At 40.9% G+C, this 23,142-nt stretch overlaps 1 protein-coding gene across 3 annotated transcripts in view; it reads left to right on the top strand.

Moving 5' to 3' along the window:
- Nucleotides 1-23,142, top strand: part of LARS2 (leucyl-tRNA synthetase 2, mitochondrial) — a 537,549-nt gene that overhangs the window by 387,222 nt on the left and 127,185 nt on the right. For all 3 annotated transcript variants that reach the window (XM_073550070.1, XM_073550069.1, XM_073550068.1), the window contains exon 6: nucleotides 15,855-15,944. In XM_073550070.1, coding sequence (XP_073406171.1) covers nucleotides 15,855-15,944 — 90 coding nt within the window. The remainder of the gene's footprint in view (nucleotides 1-15,854; nucleotides 15,945-23,142) is intronic.

Genomic DNA, 23,142 nt, shown 5'->3' with positions numbered 1-23,142 from the left:
GCAATTTTTGTGCACTGCAATGATGACTGCACGTGTTTCTTTAGCGATAACCATGGTTAACAGAAGAGAAACAATGATGCCAAGCACCAGCCTCCTTTTAAAATGTCCAGTGGTGTCATTCTTACTTAATCATGACAGATTGATCTCCAGCCCTGTCCTCATCAACACCCACACCTGTGTTAATGGAGCAATCACTGAAACGATGTTAGCTGGTCCTTTTAAGGCAGGGCTGCAATGATGTTGAAATGTGTTTTGGGGGATAAAGTTAATTTTCTAGGCAAATATTGACTTTGCAAGTAATTGCTGTTAAGCTGATCACTCTTTATAACATTCTGGAGTATATGCAAATTGCCATTAGAAAAAATGAAGCAGTAGACTTTGTAAAAATTAATATTTGTGTCATTCTCTAAACTTTTGGCCATGACTGTACACACGGTGTCGGTAGATGGGCCACATCGTTTTCCGTAAGTCAGAGCCAACTAATGGAGTGGTTATGGCTCTCAGATTGGAATCAGGCAAAAGAGTCTGCTTATTCGTAACAGTTACATCACTAGAGGGATATTTTCTACTTTGCACTGATAGACACTGATGTAGGTTAGTGCATGATTTCCCCTTCCCCCTGCAGTCTTGCCGTACGAATTCTCTCTGATCACTTATACATATGATTCATTCTCTTTGTGCTTTCCTCCCTCTCTACACACGGATAAACATTGCAGTGTGTGTTCTTTGCCCTCCTGGAAAATTTCAGTGCTTTCCGCTCTTTGCATTCATCCGTGGTGGACATTACCGCTTTTCGTGCTGCTGCTCTCTGCAGCGTGCTGTATCAGAAAGAATAGAATAACCAGCTATGTGAAGGAGTTACAGAGACTCTACATCAACAAATGGGTTGCACATATTTAATGAAGACTTTTCAGAAAGCTATTATTATTAGCGCAAAGGTGTCCATAGCCTTTAAATGTTTTTGTATTAGGGATCTATTGTTTACCTTGCATATTTGTACCTATTTCATTGAAGTGGAGTTTTAATCTGTGATTCCCGTTGAACTACAACATCTTCTGGAGGCTTTGTTTGTCTGACATCCATGCCCAGTTTCATGAGACAGCCACATGCCGCTGTAGTGACACATGTGTGTCTAGTCTCATCAAGCCTCACATTAAATGGCTTTTTTTTGGTCTTAGAGGAGATGACAGCATAAAGAACATCTCTGCGGGATGTTTTGCTAGGCATAATAAATGCAATCATAACAAGGATGTAAAAATCCTAGAACTACTAATGCGCCCAGCTTGCATTCTTTTCCCTTGTGCCTTCCTTAACCCATTTCTCTGATCCTGCTTGCCTTTCCCATCCTCAGCTCTGCCAGCAACTTAGCAGCAATCTACTAATACTGTAGATCACAATGAATGAACACCAGTTTAGGAGATGAATAACCCCTTAACGACCGCCGATATACATGAAAACGGCGGTTGCTAAGGGGCCTTATTAATTCATCACTGTTTTAAAATGGTGACCTGGCACCATTATAGCATCCCCCAGAGTCCAAAAATCTCCGGTGTCCCAGAGATCCTGGAGAACACAATCAGGACCATATTTTCCGGTCGGCGATCACATAAATAAAAAAGTAGGCCCACTATTAAAATAATTTCTCTCTCTTCTGACATGATATACACATCAAAGGAGAGAGATCTGATGTCCAGAGGGGCCTCCGCCTTCCCCCCCAGTCCCTCCTGCTCTGTCCAACGGCCCTCCGCCTCCTTTTCCCAGCAACATCAGTTATTTTTCCTATTCGTCCCTTTTGATCACTGTTTTAGACAGTGATCAAGAGCCAATAACTAGTTTGTCATCTCCCCTGTGTCATCCTTTTAGTCAGATTAATATTTTTTTATTTTATAGTTTTTATTTCTGTCATTCTTTGCCATTAGGGTTGGGCTTATGATTTTTTTCAAAAGTTAACTGTCACGACACAGCTGTCAGGTGACCCGGGACCAGGAGCTCCATTTCTGGCCTTAACACTAGAGGGTGCCCAAGCTCGCCCTGTTCCCCAGGATACTTCAGATGGCAAAGACGCCGGGGCCTCCGCCCTTGCCTTATCTCCTAAGTTAGCTCTACTGTGCTCCAAAGTACACCAACCCAACAAACAGGGCAACAAAGACAAGGGATAACTGAAAATTCCACAGACACAAAATATTCACTCACATATAACACAGAAATCCACCTGGGTGTGCAGGAAGGGGAAGAAACCAAAAATAGGGAAGGATGAGGAATTACCAAGGGTACAAACCAAACAACAGTCTCTTATAACTCCTCCAGCTCTCCTTCTCATACCAACTTCTCTCTCTTCTTTAGCCATGCAGCAAAGAGCCCAGATAGTATAGGGAAAAGAAGTGGCTAGCCGAGCATAGCTGAGAACAGGGATTTCCAACTTAGCCAAATAACCCCTGTTCTGCCAGAAGAAATAAACTTATTTAATAAGACGGAGAAGTGCTTCTTCTCAGCGCTGGAGTAGGAGCAACCAGACACTGTGGTTTTCTGGCTCCACTCCGTTGTTAATGTCTCGGGTTTACCACAACAGAAAAAAAAAGATGACTATGTGACGACTAGTGTTGAGCGCAAGTGCTCACTACTCAAGTTTGCATCTGGGTGATCGGGTATGCATGAAGTATCATGGGTGCTCGAGTGACATGCTGCAGTCTCCGATGTTAGCTAAAAAAAATGCGTGGATTATCTGCCATATATGGGCATTTTTCATTCAAAAAGTCAAATGGCTCTCCTTCCCTTCCGAGCCTTGATGTGCACCCAAACAGTAGTTTTAACCCACATATGGGGTATCGGCGTACTAAGGAAAAATTGCAAAAATAATTTTGGGGTCCATTTAACCTGTTACCCTTGTGAAAATAAAAAAATTGGGGGCTAAAAGAACACATTTTTTCCACAAAAATGATTTTTTCATTTTCACGGCTCTATGTTATAAAATTCTATGAATCACATGGGTTGAGGGTTCAAAATGCTCACCACACATCTAGATACACTCCTTGAGGGGTCTAGTTTTCAAATGGGGTCACTTGTGAGGGGATTTCCACTCTTAAGGCCCTTCAGGGGTGCTCCAAACACGACATGGCATCGGCTCTTGATTCCAGCCATTTTTACATTCAAAAAGTCGAACAGTGCGCCTTTCCTTCTGAGAGCTGCCATGTGCCCAAATAGTAGTTTTCCCTCACATATGAGGTATCAGCGTACTCAGGAAAATGTGCACAACAAATTTTGAGGTTCATTTTTTTTTGTTTCCCTTATGAAAGTAAAAAATTCTTCTAACTTCCTAACAAAAAAAAAAGTTTCAAAAATTGTGTTGATGTGAAGTAGACATGTGGGAAATGTTATTAAGTAATTATGTTGTGTGGTATAACTGTCTGATATCAGAGCATACAGATTTAAAATTTGAAAATTGCAAAATTTTCAATTTTTTTTGTCAAATTTTTAGTATTTTCATAAATATACGCAAATCACATCGACAAAAATTTACCACCAACATGAAGTACAGTATTTCACTGAAAAACTTCATCAGAATCACTTGGATTTGTTGAAGCATTCCAGAGTTATTACCAAATAAAGTGACACTGGTCAGATTTCAAAAATTATGTAAGCAGTGTTGTTGTCTCATAGGCTTCATTCAGACATCCATTTTTTTTCTTGTACGTGAAAAAAAGATTGTTTTTTTTTGTGCCGGATCAGATGCTCTGGATCAGATTTTCAGCAATTTGATCATTGTGTCTGTTTTTATCATCAGAGTTTCTAAAGCTCCTCCTATTAAACAAACATGAAAATTGGACAGCACTAGGATGCATCTAAGATGTATCCGACTGCTATATGAGTTGTTTACGGACCCTTAGAAGACCATTTTAGCGTTTGATCCATGACTTGGATCAAAAATGGACAAGTCTTGTATTTTATCTTTTTTTGCAGACCATTTATTCCACAAATAATTCTTGGATATGTCCATAACCACATAATAGGTATAAGTTGTATCAGTAAAAATTTTAGCTAGATCTCTGAATGAGCCCTTAAAAGGATGGTCCGGTTTAAAATGAAAAATCTGCAGTCACCCTGTCTGACTGTAGACTTAGGAATTCACCTAGCGCATGCAATATGCGATGTGAGGATTTGCCGGTTTCTGGGCTGTGAATGGTGGTGATGTTTGCGTTATGCATACTCCCGGCCAGAGACCATCTAGTGGGCACGGCCTCACTCCATGCACTTGTTTGAGCGAGGCCGCGTCCACTAGAGGATTGCGTCACAAGGCGAGGTGCTACCTCGCTGAATACAAGTGTTAGGAGCGAGGCCGCATCCACTAGAGGGCTGCGTCTCTATGCGAGGTGCTGCCTCAATCAACACAAGTGTAAGGAACGTGGCCGCACACACTAGACAACTACAGCCCCGAGAGTATGCATAACGCGTACATCGTCACCGCTCCCAGCTCAGATACCGGTCAATCCCCCCAGCTCACAGTGCATGTGCTTGGGGGAATCATAAGTCTGCAGTCAAACAGAGTGGATGCAGACTTATTACTTTAGACCTGACAACCCATTTAATATGTACTCACAAATATCTGGAATCATGCATTGAAATAATGTAACTATTTTTCAGTTATATTTTCCAGCTTTGGATTGTTACGTGTACATATGTATACAAATACTGTGGAAAAGCACTCTGCAATTAATTTCACAAAGGTTAAAAATGTGAGGTCCTTAGCTTACAGATTTGATCAAAATTGTGTAATGGCACCCACCACCAACATGGTGACCCCATCTCAGGTCAAAAACCACAGGTGTCAGTGATAAAAAAAAAAATTCTATGCAGTTTCCTTTTACAGTAACTTGTGTCACACGGATCAGTAGCTCTCATAAAAATAATTTTGATCTGAAAGTTTTTCAGTCTCTGATATGAGATATATCTGTCAATTATGCTGCCCTATATCACTTTTGGAAGTTGATGGATTTTTTTTATTGCAGAATAAACTTTTGTATTTTGAAGACATTGTGCTGCATTACGTTTTTTTTACTTCTCAAAGGTGGGTCTCAAATGCCACAGACTTACCTTTCCATGTGTCTAGGTCTCGGAGGAACCAGTGAAGATTAATTAAAACAGACTGGCAAACATGGGAAGATTTTTCAATTAAAGCAAAGTACAGCTGGATTGTTATTTTCTCATTTTGCTGATTGGCTCAGGATAGGTGCATGTGTTATTTTCCATCAATGTAAATTTCTCAAGCATTTTTTTAATGTTGAGGGCATGATGGATTTACAGGAGGTTTTGTATGAGAAACAAACACTTAGATGTGGTGACTATATAATAAATGGCTGCCCAGTGCTATGTTATTATTGGACCTTCTACTATACAGTACTGTGCAAATGTCTTAGGCAGGTGTGAAAAAATGATGCAAAGTAAGAATGCTTAAAAAAATAGAAATGTTAATAGTTTATTTTTAGGAAATTACAAAATGCAAAATGAATTAACAAAAGAGAAATGAAGCTCAAATCAATGTTTGGTGTAACTTAATTATTCTATGTCTCTTCAGAGAGGAAGAGGACTAGTACTCTAGTATTGTAAGTAGCAATCCTGAAAGTCAATGTCGACCCTTTAACAAGCTTTACCATATGACTTAGGATAAAAGCCAAACCATAATCTCAATTTGCAGACATTGTGTTTCGGGATCCTGACACTCATCAATGCCAAGTGTGATATCTAGGCACACTTACAAACAGTTTTTGAAGGAACTAGGCAGGGAGTATGTTCCCAATCTCTTTTAGGACTAACCAAAATACTGTGGCTGTAGGCTTGGGTAAATTCTTCTGTCTCTTCATCCATTTCCACACAGACTTGATGTTGAGATCAGGGCTCTGGGAAGCCAGTGTCACCACTCGGCATACCCAGTGGCGTGTCGGGGCCCATGAACGGGGAAGCCCACTTTCTGTCGGCAGTGGTCACCCAGGCCTAGCAGTTGAGGAACCCGCCAACGCCAGTAAATACTTCAGCTGGATGTGCATCCTCAGGCGTACATTCATTTGAAGTGTATTGCAGCGCACATACTCATCTGTGCTGAAATTTGTCTCATTACAAAAACGTTTGTTGTTCGTCTCCTTATTGACCTGTCAGCTCTGCAGCACAGCTGTGCCTAAATAAAACTAACACTACTTATGCTTGCGTCTCATAAGCAGCTCATGTGGCTAGAAGGGCAGTACAGCTGAGCTGACAGCACTATGAGAGAACAGCTGTATATGTGTTTGTAATGAGAAAAAGATCACCTCTGCTGTAGCTTGTTAGTTATAATCACTCACAGCTCCACATTGCGATCAGTAGAGAAGACTGTCAGCCATTACATGTTTCACACAGGTAACAGTTCCACCTTCCATTTAAAATAAGGTGTGGAGGCAGATACTGTGGGAGATTTTTGTCTGGGCCAGATATCTTAATAGCTTATTTACCTATTAACAAAAATGTAGAATTCTCTGAAATAAGACAATAGGTTGCAGATATCAAGATACCACATTTTCCAGCTTCCTATGATCTGCAATCCCATAGGGCAGCACGGTGGCTCAGTGGCTAGCACTGCAGCCTTGCAGCGCTGGAGTCCTGGGTTCGAATCCAACCAAGAACAACATTTGCAAGGAGTTTGTTTGTTCTCCCCGTGTTTGCGTGGGTTTCCTCTGGGTACTCCGGTTTCCGCCCACATTCCAAAGACATACTGATAGGGAATTTAGCTTGGGAGCTCCAACGGGGACAGTGATGATAATGTGTGCAAACTAAAGCGCTGCGGACTATGTTAGCGCTATATAAAAATAAAGATTATTATGGATAGCTTAGGAGGGTTGATCCTACTGACTTATTCCCTTTAAATATTGGTACCATGTCAGTTATCCTTTACACTTGTGGCACCAACAAGAGTCTAAGTAGATAAGATAAAATGATCTGTAAATTACTGAGCTCAACTCCCTCAGTATCTGTAGCTGAATGCCATCTGACCCGGGAGCTTTGTCAATATTTAATTTAAGACACAGGTGTACTTGTGTACAGGCAGTACATTGGTGAACACAGATGAAGAGTACATGTTTAATATTTCTGCCTTCTTTTTGTCCACTACAATTATAAAACTATGGTCATATTTTAGAGGGCTGATACCATCAGATTTTATTTCTTTTTGGTTTTAATATATTTAAAGATATGTATTTATTTTAATAATGTTGGCAGTTTGTATCTCTGTAGCTAACTTTGCTCACTAAATTTAGTTTTTACGTTTCCTACCCAGATCTTTTTACACTTGGAATGGAGTTTTTGACCTCTCGGCCTTGCAGGTTTTAAATGCCTATTTTTGTCATGATATACTTTGTACTTCTCCATTTAACCATAATGTTTTATTTTTTATTTCTGGACATTTAATTACCGGAGGGTTTAAGCTTTCTACTGTATTCTTGGAGTATATCTTTAAACATTCACCATTAATTTTCCTTATCCCCAGTTATCAGGTCTGCAAACTGTTTTTATGACGTACAATGTGTTGTACAAATTACCTAGCATCCTGATTCTCCTCCTCAGCACAAAACTTGTCCAGTTTTTTATTACTTTAGTGGTGAAAAATCGTAAATTTGTAGAAAAAAAAAAACAAAAACCTTTGTGTTGCCGTTTTCCTAGATAGACTTTCCTTTTTTAGTTGATAAAGCTGTGTGAGTGCTCATTTCTTGTGGTGCAAACCAACTTTTTTGTTGATATCAGTTTGCTAAAAAACCCTGAAATGTTAGCGTTTTAAGTTTTTTCTGTTTACTGTGTTTGCTGATTGGGTCAGTTATTGTTTATTTTGATAAATATGACTTATGGACTCGGCGATGCCGCAAATGTGTATTTTTTATCATTTTTAGCATCTATATTTTTGAAGGGTGAAAAGTGGGCTGATTCATATTTTTATTTGTTTAATTTTCTGTTCAGATTTTTTTTTACATTTGTTTTATTTACACTTTTTCTGTATTTGCTGCTTCCCTTAGAGGACTTGAGCCTGCAGTCATCTGATCATTTGTGCTATATACAGCAATAACACAGTATTCCTGCATAGAGTAAAAGTTCTCTGAAGCCGAGCCACAGGCTGGGTTTCAACAGTGTTCCACGATGACAGATATTGGAGTCTTCAGTAGCCCCCCCCGCTGTCATAGCAACCCATTGGAGCCCCACAATCATGTCTCAGTGTGCTGATGGGTGCATAGAATGACACAACCCCACCCCTGCGCACTGTTAATGCCACTGTCACAGATTGATAGCGGCATTTAACAGGTTAACAGTAGCGGACTGAGCTCTGCTCCGCTTGCGGCTGTTAGAGCTAGATCCGACACACAGCCATTATCTGCTGGGTAGGTCCTGCCGCTGTATATGAACAGTGGATGTTGGGAAAGTGTTAAAAAGCAACCATCTCCCTCTGACTATGCCATTGGTACCAATGTGTGCCATGACCACTGGATTTTCTCCAGCCCACTATCCAATCCGCAATATGCCAAAGCGAGCACCCGTAGACAACACATTGTTCGGCATCCACAGTCTTGGTGGCAGATGACCCTGTCTGTCCTCTAGCACCAATATCCCTCTGGCTGTACTACCGTAATCACTTTTGGGGTTCTCTTGTAGCTTTATCTACCATTATTGTTAAGCTCTTCTGAGTCCTACCACATTCCTGGCTTCCATGTCTTACAAGCTCTAAGAAAAAAATGTTTGTCATAAATTTTCCGATTCTCTCAGGATTGTAGGTCTCTATTTAAGGCAATCTTTTTCTCCTGTTTTCAACTTGAATGTTCATTTTTTAGGTTTGTCTGTTCTTTCTTTTATATAGCTTATGACCTGTGGTGGTTGATGAGTTGTAGCCATTACCGAGGCATTGAAGCTGTTTCCGTGGAGGACTCGTGGGTGTCTATTTGCAGGGGAAATGTTATGGGGGTATTATTGCTTTACTGTTACATGGGCACTTACCGTTCAAAGAGCAGTTTGGTCTAAAATATTTTGGGACTATCTTGCAGTAACTGAGAATGGCACTATGGGACCCTGGATACTATTGCTTTGGAGATAACAAGACAATTACTGCCAAGTTGGCATAATGCCAGATATACTGCATCTACTTCTCCTTAGAGAGGACAAGAAGGCAAAGTATTACAGCTTGCATGGACATTTGTGTTTGCATTTACACTGTGTTCCAAATTATTATGCAAATTGGATTTAAGTGTCATAAAGATGTTATTTTTTGTTTTTCAAATAAACTCATAGATGGTATTGTGTATCAGGGCTCTTTGGATCACTGAAATCAATCTCAAATGCCTGTGATAATTAGTTTACCAGGTGAGCTCAATTAAAAGAAAACTGCTTAAGAATGATGTTCCACATTATTAAGCAGGGCACAGGTTTCAAGGAATTTAGGAAATAAAAAGGATCTCTCTGCTGCTGAAAAGCATCAAATAGTGCAATGCCTTGGTCAAGAGATGAAAACATTAGATATTTTCCAAAAATTTAAACGTGATCATTGTACTGTTAAGAGATTTGTGGTTGATTCTGAGCACAGACATGTTTGTGCTGATAAAGGCAGAATGAGGAAGGTTTCTGCCAGGCAAGTTCATTGGATTAAGAGAGTGGCTGCTAAAAAGCCATTACAAACCAGCAAACAGATATTTAAAGCTGCTGGTGCCTCTGGAGTCCCTCGAACCTCAAGGTGTAGGATCCTTCAAAAGCTTGCTGTGGTGCATAAATCTACTATTCGGCCACCCCTAAACAGTGTTCACAAGCAGAAATGGTTGCAGTGGGCCCAGATATACATGAAGACTAATTTTCAAACAGTCTTGTTTACTGATGAGTGTCGAGCAACCCTGGATGATCCAGATGGATGGAGTAGTGGATGGTTGGTGGATGGCCACTATGTCCCAACAAGGCTGTGACGTCAGGAAGGAGGTGGAGGAGTCAAGTTTTGGGCCAGAATCATGGAGAAACAGCTGGTAGGGCCCTTTAAGGTTCCTGAAGGTGTGAAAATGACCTCTGCAAAGTATATAGAGTTTCTGACTGACAGCTGTCTTCCATGGTATAAAAAGCAGAAACGTGCCTTCAGGAGCAAAATCCTCTTCATGCATGACAATGCACCATCTCATGCTGCAAAGAATACCTCTGAGTCATTGACAGCTATAGGCATAAAAGGAGATAACTCATGGTGTGGCCACCATCTTCCCCTGACCTCAACCCTATAGAGATCCTTTGGAGTATCATCAAGCAAAAGATCTATGAGGGTGGGAGGCAGTTCACATCCAAACAGCAGCTCTGGGAGGCTATTCTGACTTCATGCAAAGAAATACAAGCAGAAACTCTCCAAAAACTCACAATTTCAATGGATGCAAGAATTGTGAAGGTGATATCAAAGAATGGTTCCTATGTTAACATGTAACTTGGCCTGTTAAGCTATTTAACTCCAAAATATCCTTTTTGTTCAGTGAATGTGACCTCCTAATGCTGCAAATTCCACAAATGAGCATTTTCAGTTCTTTAAAACATATCAAATGTTTAGAAATTCTACTGTGCCTAATAATTTGGAACAGTGCAATTTGAGCTTTTATTCATTTTGGAGATTATACTGTTATTATTGGGAGGTTTCTTCAATAAAATTTGATGTATACTCTAACGGGTGATGACTTTTATTAGACTGACTGTCATTTGTACCGACTATTTAGGAAAATCAGAGAAAAATATCATTTTCATAATAATTTGGAACACAGTGTACTTATCCCTTCTCTCAACCCTTGCCTTATGTAATGTGCAGCTCTCTGATGGAGTTAAAGGCCAAATATGAGACATGTCCACCATCACTGCTCCTGACAGTTTATGTAATATACTATATATTCCTGTATTAATTGCATTGAGACCCATGATCTTCAGATTTCTTCTCGTTTGTCATTATTGTTCCAGGAAAAGATCCTCCGGTTTCTTCTCGTTTATCATCATTGTTCCAGGAAAAGATCCATCACACTTTGATCTTGTTACTGCCATAAAATTGGCCAGATATATTTGTAAATTTGGAAATCATAGTAAAATGAGACTATTTATAATTGCATTTATTAATAGGTCATTAATCTCCTAGAGGACAATCTTCCTTGACATGCTGCCTGCATCTTTGTGTCTTGAAATTATGAAGAATGTCTTTAAAGGGAACCTGTGACCAGGAAAACACACTCCAATCTACAGGCACCATGTTATAGAGCAGCAGGAGCTGAGTAGACTGATATATAGTTTTGTGAGAACAAATTAAGTATAACCTGTGTTTTAATCATTTAATCCTCTGCTCTCTTTGGGATGTTTGGTCCAGTGGGCGGTCCTATCAGTGACTGACAGCTTTCTTGTATAAGTGTGCATACAGAGACTGCTGTCAGTTACTGATAGGACTCAAAATCCTACAAAGGACATAAGATTCAATGAATAAAAAACAGTATATACTGTACTAAATCTTCTCCCACAAAACTATATATATCGCACTACTCGGCTCCGTTTGCTTTATAACATGGCGCCTTAAGATTGGACTGTGTTTTCATACTTAGAGGTTCCCTTAAAAGTGCTGTTTTTATGATGTTCAGAATGACATATTTCACCAAACATTACATTAAAAAATGTGCCAAGAGGCTTTTGGGGTTGTCTTTCCTGGCGTCTTGTCACGGCAGATTTGGAAATTTTGGGGAAATGATGGTCATGATCATTGTTGAAGGGGCATTTATGATTCCTTTTGCTCTATAACATTGTGCCTTAAGACTGGACTGTGTTTTCATGATGACAGGTTCCCTTTGAAGAGCAGTTTTTATGATTTTCAGAACTGCATCTCTCACCATACATGAAAAAAATATGCCAAGAGGCTTCCGGGGTTGTCCTCCATGGTGTCTTCCCACCACAGATTTGGAACTTTTGGTGGGACATGGTGGTGATGATCATTCTTGGAGGGGCATTTATGGCTACCACACACTATTTTCTGTTTCTGTGAGTTCACAGACAAGTGTTTTATGTTGTGAATAGTATTTATGGTACAATCAAAATAAAACATACCATATACTGTACGATTCCTTTCTGGTTTCATCTGAAGATCACCAAATCACCAAGCAATGTATGCTATTCACGCATTTTATTTTGTATTTTATTTTTTTCACAGTAATTTTACACTGGGAATTCTTGGCATGTACTCCCCACCCCCTCAGCCCGGGCTAGTGCTGTATCTGAGATATGTTGACTGGATTCTCGGCTAAAAGAGTACACAGTGTACGGCCACAGAACGCTATCCATGGACACGGGGTTAGAGTCCCTCTAGGCCCACTGAGCGCGCGGCGTCGCTGCCACGAGCGCCGCTAAAGACGCTGACAGTGGAGTGTGGAGCACGTGCACTGAGGCGTGCTGGATCACTGGTGATGACCAATGTCTGACTCAAACCTTGAGCTACCTACGCCTAAGCCTGGGCGCTAGCAGGCTAGGCTGCACAACACATGCGTACCAAGGGTAGGGTTTCATAATGAGTCAGTCACCGGATACATTCATGCGTGCATACATCTCTCACACCTTATAGTCTGTAAATACAGTCTATCCTAGCGCATGGGCAAGCGGCCATGCGAACCTTTTATAGCCACGGGCGTCCGGGACCTTCCTGGCTTCTCGGATGGGCCAATCCGAACACGAGCAGGACCCGAGCACGTGATCCTCGATCTCCAATGGGAGATCACTCTACGGGCATGCTCAGTGGCCCGACATGAGGACTTAGTCCCTGGAGAATCTCGCTGCTGAGCAGCCTGCATTGTCATAGCTGTGCCAGAGGTGGCAGCAGCAAGCAAGCAAACCCACGGAGTTGGCCTGGGCAGAGCGCCTGGACCGACAAATCTGCTGAGCAGGCTCCACTGCGGCCGAAGAAGAATGGGAGACCACTGGGTGCAAGGCTCTGGATTCCTGCTCTGCAGTGGCAGGAACCCGACGCCTAACAACTTTCCTCTATGAGATCTGGGTGGGATTCCCAGTATTTACTCTCCAGACTCTCCACCATTAGTTTTACAATGATAAGCTGAGCTAAACCTGGTTCACACACTTGAAATTCGCTCCTTGCTTTAAAATATGACACCTTTTTCTTGATCTCTGCCTGTGTAATCACTTACAGTGGGGAAAAAAAGTATTTAGTCAGCCACCAATTGGGCTCTCACTTAAAAAGATGAGAGAGGCCTTAGCTAATTCAATAACTTTAAAAAAGTGACGTGGGGTCCCCCAAAATTTTAATAATTAGTAGAGGGAAAGTGGACAGCAAGGTGCAGATGTTTCTAGCTTGGGAAGAGGGTAATGAACATGGAGCTTCTCAAGCTATTAACATCAGCTCACAGGTGTATACCTTTACTAATCTTATAAACGCCTTTCCATTACTAACCCCTGGCCTTGATGTCAGATGGAAATACATAGCTGACATCAACCCCAATACTATTACCCCACTTGCCACCGCATCAGGGCAAGTGGGAAGAGCGGAGGCTAAGCCCCAAAATTGGCGGATCTTATTGATGCGCTATTTTTGGGGTGGCTGAGAGCTGATGTTTTTGGTCTGGGAGGGGGCCAATATCTATGGCCCCTTCCTAGGATATTAATATCAACCCGCAGCTGTCTGTCTAGCTTTTGCTGATTATTAATTATAGGGGCACCCCACGTCATTTTTTGGGGGTCCCCCATTTTAATAACCAGTAAAGGCTTAAGTATAAAGCTGTGAGCTGATATTAATAGCCTGGGAAGCTCCATGGGCATTACCCCGTTCCCAGGCTAGAAACATCAGCCCCCAGCTGTCCGCTTTCTCTCATCTAGTTAACAAAATTTCAGGGGATCCCACACCATTTTTTTCAGCAGCATTTAGTGTGATTGTGCCAGAAGTGCGTCACTAATCCTGGCCTTCGGTCACCCCATCACATGATCGTGGGTCACTGATGGATCGGCATGACAACCAGAGGTCTCCAGCAGACCTCTATGGTTGTCATATCCAGATTGCTATGAGCTCCACCCGGTGGTCGGCGCTCATAGAAAGTGAACATTTTTGCTACACACAGGCGATCTGATCATCGCCTGTGTGCGGCACAAGCAATCGGATGATCGCAGCTTCTAGTCTCCCATGGAGACTATTGAAGCATGCAAAAAGTAAAAAAAAGTTTCAAAAAAATATATAAAAGATCAAAACACCCTCCATTCGCCCAATTCAAAATAGGACAATTAAAAAAAATAATATATACACATATTTGGTATTGAGGCGTTCAGATTCGCCCGATCTATCCATATAAAAAACAATTAATACAATCCTAAATGCGAAAAAAAAGTCAAAAAAAAATTACGTATTTTTTGTTATTGCAGCATTGAAGTAAAATGCAATAACGGGCGATCAAGAGATCGTATCCACACCCTAATGGTATCATTAAAAACGTCAGCTCAGCACGCAAAAAATAAGCCCGCACCCAGCCCCAGATCATGAAAAATGGAGACGCTACGCTACATGTCTCAGAAAATGGTGATATATTTTTTTTTTTTTTACAAACTTGGGATTTTTTTTTTCACCATTTAAGTAAAACACAATCTATACATGTTTGGTATCAACAAACTAGTAATGACCTTGAGAATTATAATGGCAGATCAGTTTTATCCTTTAGTGAACATAGTAAAAAAAAAATCCAAAAAACAGTTTTGGAATGGCACGTTTTTTGCTATTTCACCGCTCTTTAAATTTTTTTCCAGTTTTCGAGTACACAACATGGTAAAACGAATGGTTTGGTTCAAAAGTACACCCCGCAAAAAATAAGTCCCCACATGGCCTTATTGCCAGAAAAATAAAAAAATGTATGGCTCTGGAAAGATGGGGAGCAGAAACCAGGAACGCAAAAACGAAAAAGGACTGCAACATGAAGGGGTTAATTACATACATGTACAGTAAGCTACGCATGCACTGTACTAATTATATATGTCACTCACGTATTTTTATCTATCATCTATCCAGATATATCTGTATTGAAGAATACTTATGTTGAAAACCATCTTTAAATGACATTGAAAATTACTCTATGTAACAGCTAATGTTAAAATCGCATTGCATACATGTCATTGGGATGTCAGACGGATGCTAGGTGAGAAATTGTACTCGAATGGAAATCACCTGGCATTTGCATTACACTCGTCCGACTTTTCAGGAACAACATCAGCCCAATTTTATTAATGCTGACCGGTATGAGCCCTTAGGGAAAAGATTCATCCATTGTGATTTCTTTGTATCGCTTTTCCTGTTTTTTTTTTTGGTCTTGTGTTATTTGCTGAGGTTTTTGTGCCAAGTTTTTCAAAATGACGCTCATGAATTTGGCCCAAAATCAAGAATAGTCTTTATTTTTGTCTTAAACTGTTTTTTCTTTCCGTTTTCTCAACACCAAGAGTCGAAAATCCTTTAAAAAGTCGCACATTTGTCTAAACGTGTGTAAAACTCAGAACTCCTCCAGAAACCTTTTACTCCAGGTGGGGGACTGGAGCGAGATGCAACAGATGGTAAAAGTCCCTTTTTTTAAATGTCTCTTAAACATCTGGATAAGCAAAGAAAAAATAAAAACCACATCAAAAATGGCGCAAATCTCATAGAGAATAAATACGAAATTCACTGATCTAGAGAATATTACACCAGAAAGCTGGAGAAATCACAATAATGAATTGGTTTCTCAGTGTCTTCATGTAAGAAGTGGTTTATCTTCTATTTACTTCTTATTTTTTATTTTAGGTGTAAATTCTGTAAAATGTGTATTATTATTAATTACCACTTTTTTTTGTCTTTCTAGGAAATCAGCACTTGTTCTCCTGAGTATTATAAATGGACTCAATATTTGTTTGTGAAGATGTTTGAAGCTGGACTCGTTTACCAGAAAGAGGTAATTGGCGTCTGCACGTCACTTACTGTTCCTTATTTAATTTTAATGGTCAAATAATAACATACCAGATCATTTAAAGGGGTGTCCAGTGAAAAATAGTTATCACCTACTCAGGATAGGTAACTTGTTGCTAATTGGGGTTCCAGTTGCTGGGATCCACACGGATTGCATTAATGGGGAACTTTTATCCTTGTAATAATGGAGCGCCAGTGTACATGTGCGACCTGAGCTCCATCCATACTCTATCGGGCTGCCGATCAGTGCACTCAGCTTTTTCCGGAAGCCCATTCGAGAATGAATGAAGCGATGGTCAGGTATCCGACTTTTTATAACATGGATGAAAGTTCGATATCTACCGATCTACAAGTTATCAGCTATCCGTGGATAAGTTGTCTTATTTTCACTGGACAACCCCTTTACCGGGTGGCTCTTGGGTACCCTTTGTGAAAAGAGCAAATATTACATTACACCTCTCTGGGTAGCCATATCAGTTTGGCATTCTGTACATCTAGAAGAAATAAGGTATCACCATGATCATAGAGGGGGTTCTTTATTATAACATATATGGAATTCTCTACCACTCAATGTTATGATGGTTAAGTCATTGAACACATTCAAGAGAAGCCGGGATGCATTTATTGAAATATATTTTATCACATGTTATTAGTACTATTTTTCTGGAAATAGCAGTACTTAGGGTTGGAATCGGATCACACGTGTGAGAAACTTGGACGAGTCTCGCATCTTAATACGCAGCACCACCGCCGACACTCGGGAGCGGAGCATGCCGCTGCATGTATTTCTATGCAACCGCACGCTCCACTCCCGAGTGTTGGCGGCAGTGCCGGGTATTAAGATGCGAGACTCGTTTGAGTTTCTCTCATGTGTGATCCCGGCCTTAGGAAGAAATATCTCACCTAATCTGGAGGAGCTGCATTTCTTTGGATAAACACTATAGGAATGTAGATGACCTGTACTTTTTAACTCTATAAAAAAAATGAAAACCTCCCATCTCCCAAGGTTTTAAACTATATTCCTGTTATTTCTTATTGTACCGTTGCAAGGTTATTTTGCAATAACAAAAAAGCAAAAAGGTTTCAGTTCACAGTAGGACACTTAAGTCACCCTAGTCTTCACTACTCCCTTTCATCTGTCTCCAGGGTCTTGCTATCACAGTCAGTAGGTTAGCAAGAGGAAGGTGACAGATTAGGGAATGACTACAGCTTCAGACTACACAAATGTTTGTTTGTTGTCTGTTACCATGGAGGAGCTGTAAACTTTACCTCTTAAGTACTGGGCGATTTTTCATTTTTGTGCTTTTTGTTTTCTCCTTTTATTACAAGAGCCTTGACTATTTTACTTTTCCATCTATATAGCCATCTGGGGGCTCGTTTTTTGCAGAATGAGTTGTACTTTTGAAAGACACCATCCATTTTATCAAACTGTGCACTGGGAAAAAAATACAAAGTATGGCAAAATAACAAAAAAAAGTGAAATTCTGCAATTGTGTGTTTTTTTTTATCTACAGCGTTGATTGTACAGTAAAAAAATCGAAAGAAAAGTATGCAAAATGCATTGAGATCATCATATAAACATTTTTATTGCATATGACAAAAGATAGACGCAAAGATGTAAAAACGTTACAAAAAAAGTCAATGGGCTATAATTGCACTGATGAGGTGTGTCTACTAGTAATGAGCGAGTATACTCGTTGCTCGGGTGTCCTCCAAGTATTTTGGCATGCTCGGAGATTTAGTTTTCGTTGTCTCAGCTGCATGATTTGTGGCTGCTGGACAGGCTGAATAAATGTGAGGAATGCCTGTTTGTTAGGGAATCCCCACATGTATTCAGGCTGTCTAGCAGTCGTAAATCATACAGCTACTTCGACAAAAACTAAGTCTCCGAGCACATCCAAATACTCGGAGGACACCCGAGCATGCTCAGGAAAACCCGAGCAACGAGTATACTCGCTCATCACTAATGTCTACTAATTCACAGGATATTCATTCAAGCCTAAATACACAAACACCCTCACCCTAATATAAATTTGCGGTCAAAGAAATCAAATGCATACATGGAACCAATAGAGTAATGTATACCCTAAATTCTGTACAGGGATAATACCAGAAAAAAGTATCACTCACACGTAATACTAAACAGATTGATATAGATGCCTTAAATTCAAAGAACCATAAATTATCAAAGAAAAATATTAATGAAGAATAATAGTCTCATAATGCACAGTTATCAACAGGCAATAATGATGCACAAATAGTCTCAAGCAATAAATGAAGCAATAGTAAATGCCAATGCTGATGACAGAGACGGACACATAAATAAACAGGACAACTAAATCATGAGATATGTAACCTTTGTAACAAGCTAAAGAGAGATGAGGGAAAGACCCTGCATGTATCTCCACCGCTATGTGGCTGCCTCAGGGGTAGAACGAATATTAGTGCTCAGCTAGGTCACCTGTTATGATTAGGTCACCCAGGAGGATAGCCGGGGAATAAGCTAGGCAACCAGATGACCAGAAAGGTTGGTAACTTAGCGGATTGCAGACCCCTAAAACTAACAACACAACTAGAATTAGCCATGGGACGTACCTACGATGCCCTAGACGCCTCGACACAGCCAAAGAATTAACTAAGCCTAAAGCAAGAAAGGGGAAAGCTAAACTGCCCCGGAGTAGAACCCCAAAGGAATAGATAGCCCCCAAACATATATTGCCGGTGAGACAAGATGAGGCACAAACACAGGCATAAAATAGAGCAAACAAATGGTGGGGCCCAAACTGCCCAGACAGGACAGGACAGAAAAGACACCGTCTGTAATCACGCACAAAACCCCAAGAAAAATCCAACACGTCCGACATGCAAAAACACCGAGGCCACACGACCTCCCCCCCACCAGATCAGCACTCCGGTGCGAACTGGAGGCTAAACAAAAGATACTGGTATAACAGGGGACTAGCAATACTGAACAGACCGACATAAGCTGTGGCATATGGAACGGGATCCAGCAAAGGTCCCAGCAGGGAACAATGCTGAACCCACACAGCAAATCAGAAAGCAGAGAAAGGCAAAACTGGATCAAATACAAAAAGAATCCAGCAAACAAATAACTTATCTGAACGATGAAGGACCAAGCAGGGGGCAAGCGGACTTCAAAATGCACAGGAAGAAAACCAAATCACCAGCAACAACCGAAGGAAGCCTGCCCACACAAATCTCCCCAATCTGCGACACCCGACCTCCACTCCTCACCCCCAGGCGACAGACCCCTGCCAACCCGACCAGCTCCACCACCTGCAGCAACCACCAGAGGGAGCCCAAGCCCAGACGCCAGGCCAAAAGTGCCCACAACAGTCACCTGTACTCAGATGTACGGTAAATGATGAACTAATTAAATGAGGACTTGTAAATTAGTTACCAGGTATAGGAAGACTCTTCATTTGGAGCAGTACTTGCATCCGGAAATCAAATCTGCGCACGCGCAGACAATCATTATAAATTAAGTTTTTAGAAAATAATGTGCAGACCCAACTGGTCTGGTAATAGGGAAAAGTTGTGGCGTTTTGCTGCTAATGCGCGAGCAACGAAAGTCAGTAAGATTGTTTTTGATCAACAATGCGCAAGCGCAAGCTCATGGAAGAGATAGTAATTGATCGCAAGCACATAGAGTGGATGGTATTGGATCAGAGTGATCACCGAAATGTAGAACAACAGACTGCGCTTGTGCGGAACAGATTTTACGGTAAAATTGACCCAGGAATATGATTTTCCAGGTCCGTACGATTATACAAATGCCAAACTTTTCTGGTGTTACCACTTTCCGAGAGCCATAACATTTTCAGTTTTCAGGATATGGGGCTACGTGAAGTTTTTTTCTTGCACCTCAAACCAATGTTTTTATTTCATTTATATGATTTGGGGGTTTATACAATGTTTTGATCACCTGTACATTTTTTTCTGTTTAAGCAGCTGAAAAACTACAATGGTGCCTTGATCCTCTTTCTCGTTACACTGTTTACCAATTAGGTTAATTTATTTTATATTTTGATAGATCAGACTTTTACAAATGCAGTGATACCAAATATGTGTATTTTTTTAATTTCTTAATAGGGGAAAAGGTGGGTGAATTGAACTTTTTTTTAAATTTCTTATTATTTTTAAAACTTTTTTTTATTTTTCACTGTACAGTATGTGTTAGTCCCCTTAGGAGACTTGAACCTGCATTCTTCTGATTTCTGTATAAAGCAGAAATCATGGTCTGCTATAAACACCAGCCACAGGCTGGCTTCCACAGGACTACAGTGATGACAGACACATGGGTCTTCAGCAGACCCTTGGCTGTCATGGGAGCACCGATGAGGAGATAGAACGGTGCATTAAATGCTGCTGTCACAGATTTGACAGTGGCATTTAACCGGATAACAGCCATGGGCGTAGCTTTGCTCTACCCGCATCTGTTAGTGGAAGATGATAGCCATCTGAATATCACAGCCAGGAAAAATGCGGGCTCGGATTCCGAGCCTGCATCAAAGGCAGCGAGTCCACTTATGCGGACATAGTTCATGATAAGTCGTATAAGGGTTAAAGAAAGTCTGTGGTCACCTTTTTGTTTGTCCTCTTTAAAGGAAGCACAAGGTAGTGACACATGACCATATTTCTGTATTTTTCCTGGTGTGTATTTTTTGAGAATTGTACACGTTATTTCTTGCGTTGCTGGTGTCTTGTCACCTCACTGTCCAAGATATTCTAGCTTCCTCTCCCCACCCACTGTAGATTGTCAGCTTTCTTGCTATTATTGTGTATTGGGAGTAAGCTGTCATTTAGCAGCTGGGGTGAGATTATCCCGCAGCCAAGAATGGACTGGCCCACACGGGAGCAGGTGAATCACCTGGTGGGCCCATGCATAACTCTAAATGAGCAATTGTTGGCACAATACACTTTCTTTTGTATGTACAGGCAAAGGAAACATCTCATCATTCATTTTACAACCTACCCAGTTTATTATTATATAGAAGTATATATACATTTTTGAATGATAATGTAATACTTGCATGTAGCTAGTGTCAGCGTTACTGGTGGGCCCTTGGCATCCCAGTCCGACAATGTCTGCAGCTAATAAATACCAAGGAATCCTGAGTTTGTGCACATAACTAAAAGTAATAATCATTACAAGTGATAATAGTGAGAATTTCTCCAATGCTACACAGTCAGCACAAATAACTAAGGCAGCGCTAAATTCATGGTGAAAGAGATGCTAGTTTTCATGGCCTCCACTTATGGAGTACAGTATTCAGTACGTGACAGTGTGACTGGAGTATTTGTTATTGTCTTTAATTATAATTAGACGATACACATTGCAGGATCACTGTGCGGCATCTCTACAGTTTATGTGCCACTTTAGTCTTTTAAAATGCATTGTACAGCTCCACATTATGTAGTCACTGCTGGTGGAAAGGAATAATGAGAGCCCAACACTGAAGGGACTGACTGGGAGAGTGGAAGGGCACAGCAGTTCACGGGAGTGAATCCGTGGAGGGCAGATGAAAGAATAACGATAAATAGCATTAATACTAGTGGTAATGATGTTTGAGAATAGAGACTGAGAAAGCAATACTTGGATAATGGTGAAATCAATGCTTGTAGCCGCTTAGGGCAGAGAATCGTGGCAGACCATGATAAAAAGAGTGACAGACATGGATAGGATATAGGTATTAAATTGAGATGGGAACATACAGATCCATAGAAAAAAAAGGAAAAAGGCGACGAGTCAATGCTTTAAAGATGGATGATGAACTCGTAGACGCTGAGGCATGGTTGTGTTTTTAATAGAGACAGTAAGGCAAGTGTTCCTAAATCTAGGTGCTGAAAAAACCCACGAGCAATAATCAAAGGTTTTGATGGAAAAGAACGAAGAACAGCATTCAGAGATGAGAAAGACGTTATCTAGGCATTCAAAGCCTGAAGAAAGGTAAAAAGAAACAGAGATCATCTTCTTAGGCAGGAAAGATCAGAGGAGGAGCCATTGAGTTTGCAGTTTATTTTTTTATTTTTTTAAGAATAACACTAAAGGAATAAGATTAACATTAAAGGGAATTTGTCACCAAATTTTTTGCATATGAGAACAGCGTGATGTAGGGGCAGAGACCCTAATTCCAGCAATGTGTCGCTTTACTGGGTCCTTCAGTTTTATATGCTGCAGATCTAGCAGTTCTCTGAATGCTGAGCTCTGTATAACCCAGCCCACACCACTGGCAGTTTTCTGTGTACACAGTGCAAATCAAATACATATCCTTAACAGTCCCCCCTTTGGAGATATGCAAAATGAAAACCCTAATCTCATCGAACCTATCGATCTGTCCTAGTGCGTTGATGGATGTTTCACCGCTTACAAGACGACCCATCTCTAGTAGATGGACCCCCTCTTAGGCTGTGTGAACACGCTGCGGATTTTGCTGCGGTTCCGCAGCGGTTTTGGCCGCTGCGGACCCGCAGCAGTTTTCGCTGCGGTGTACAGTAGCATGATTCCCTATGGGAATCAAAAACCGCAATGCAGATGGTGCGGAATTTTCCGCGCAGATTATCTGCGGTTTTCAATCCGCAGAAAGAATTGACATGTCAATTCTTTCTGCGGATTCCCCTGCGGTTTGCCATCTCCTCCATTGAGGAGATGAAAAACCGCAGGGCAAAACCGCAGAGCAATCCGCAGGTAAAACCGCAGGTCTTTTGACCTGCGGTTTCACCTGCGGATTTTACAAAATCCGCGCGGATGAATCCGCACCTAATCCGCAGCGTGTGCACACAGCCTTAATGTACTTGTGCAGAAGGAAGTCAGGTCCTACTCTCTCCATCATTGGCATGTTTCAGGCAGGCATATGCCGAGGGAGGTGGATATGGCATCCCTCTCATGGTTTCACAGCAGCATCTTTCATCTAGAAGATCATCGATGTTGGCGTGCATGGTCATCATTGTGGTTTCCATGGTTTTCATCATTATTTTCTTAAGGCATGGAACCATGCAGCATAGAATTAAAGCTAATACAATTACATATATACAGTACAGACCAAAAGTTTGGACACATCTCATTCAAAGAGTTTTCTTTATTTTCATGACTATGAAAATTGTAGATTCACTCTGAAGGCATCAAAACTATGAATTAACACATGTGGAATTATATAATTAAC

This window comes from Dendrobates tinctorius, unplaced genomic scaffold, assembly GCF_039654945.1.
Source record: "Dendrobates tinctorius isolate UK_male_01 unplaced genomic scaffold, ASM3965494v1 ptg000162l, whole genome shotgun sequence".
In the NCBI taxonomy this organism is placed as follows: domain Eukaryota; kingdom Metazoa; phylum Chordata; class Amphibia; order Anura; family Dendrobatidae; genus Dendrobates; species Dendrobates tinctorius.
The sequence above is the reverse complement of the archived record's forward strand: the minus strand, read 5'-3'. Positions and strand labels throughout refer to the sequence as shown.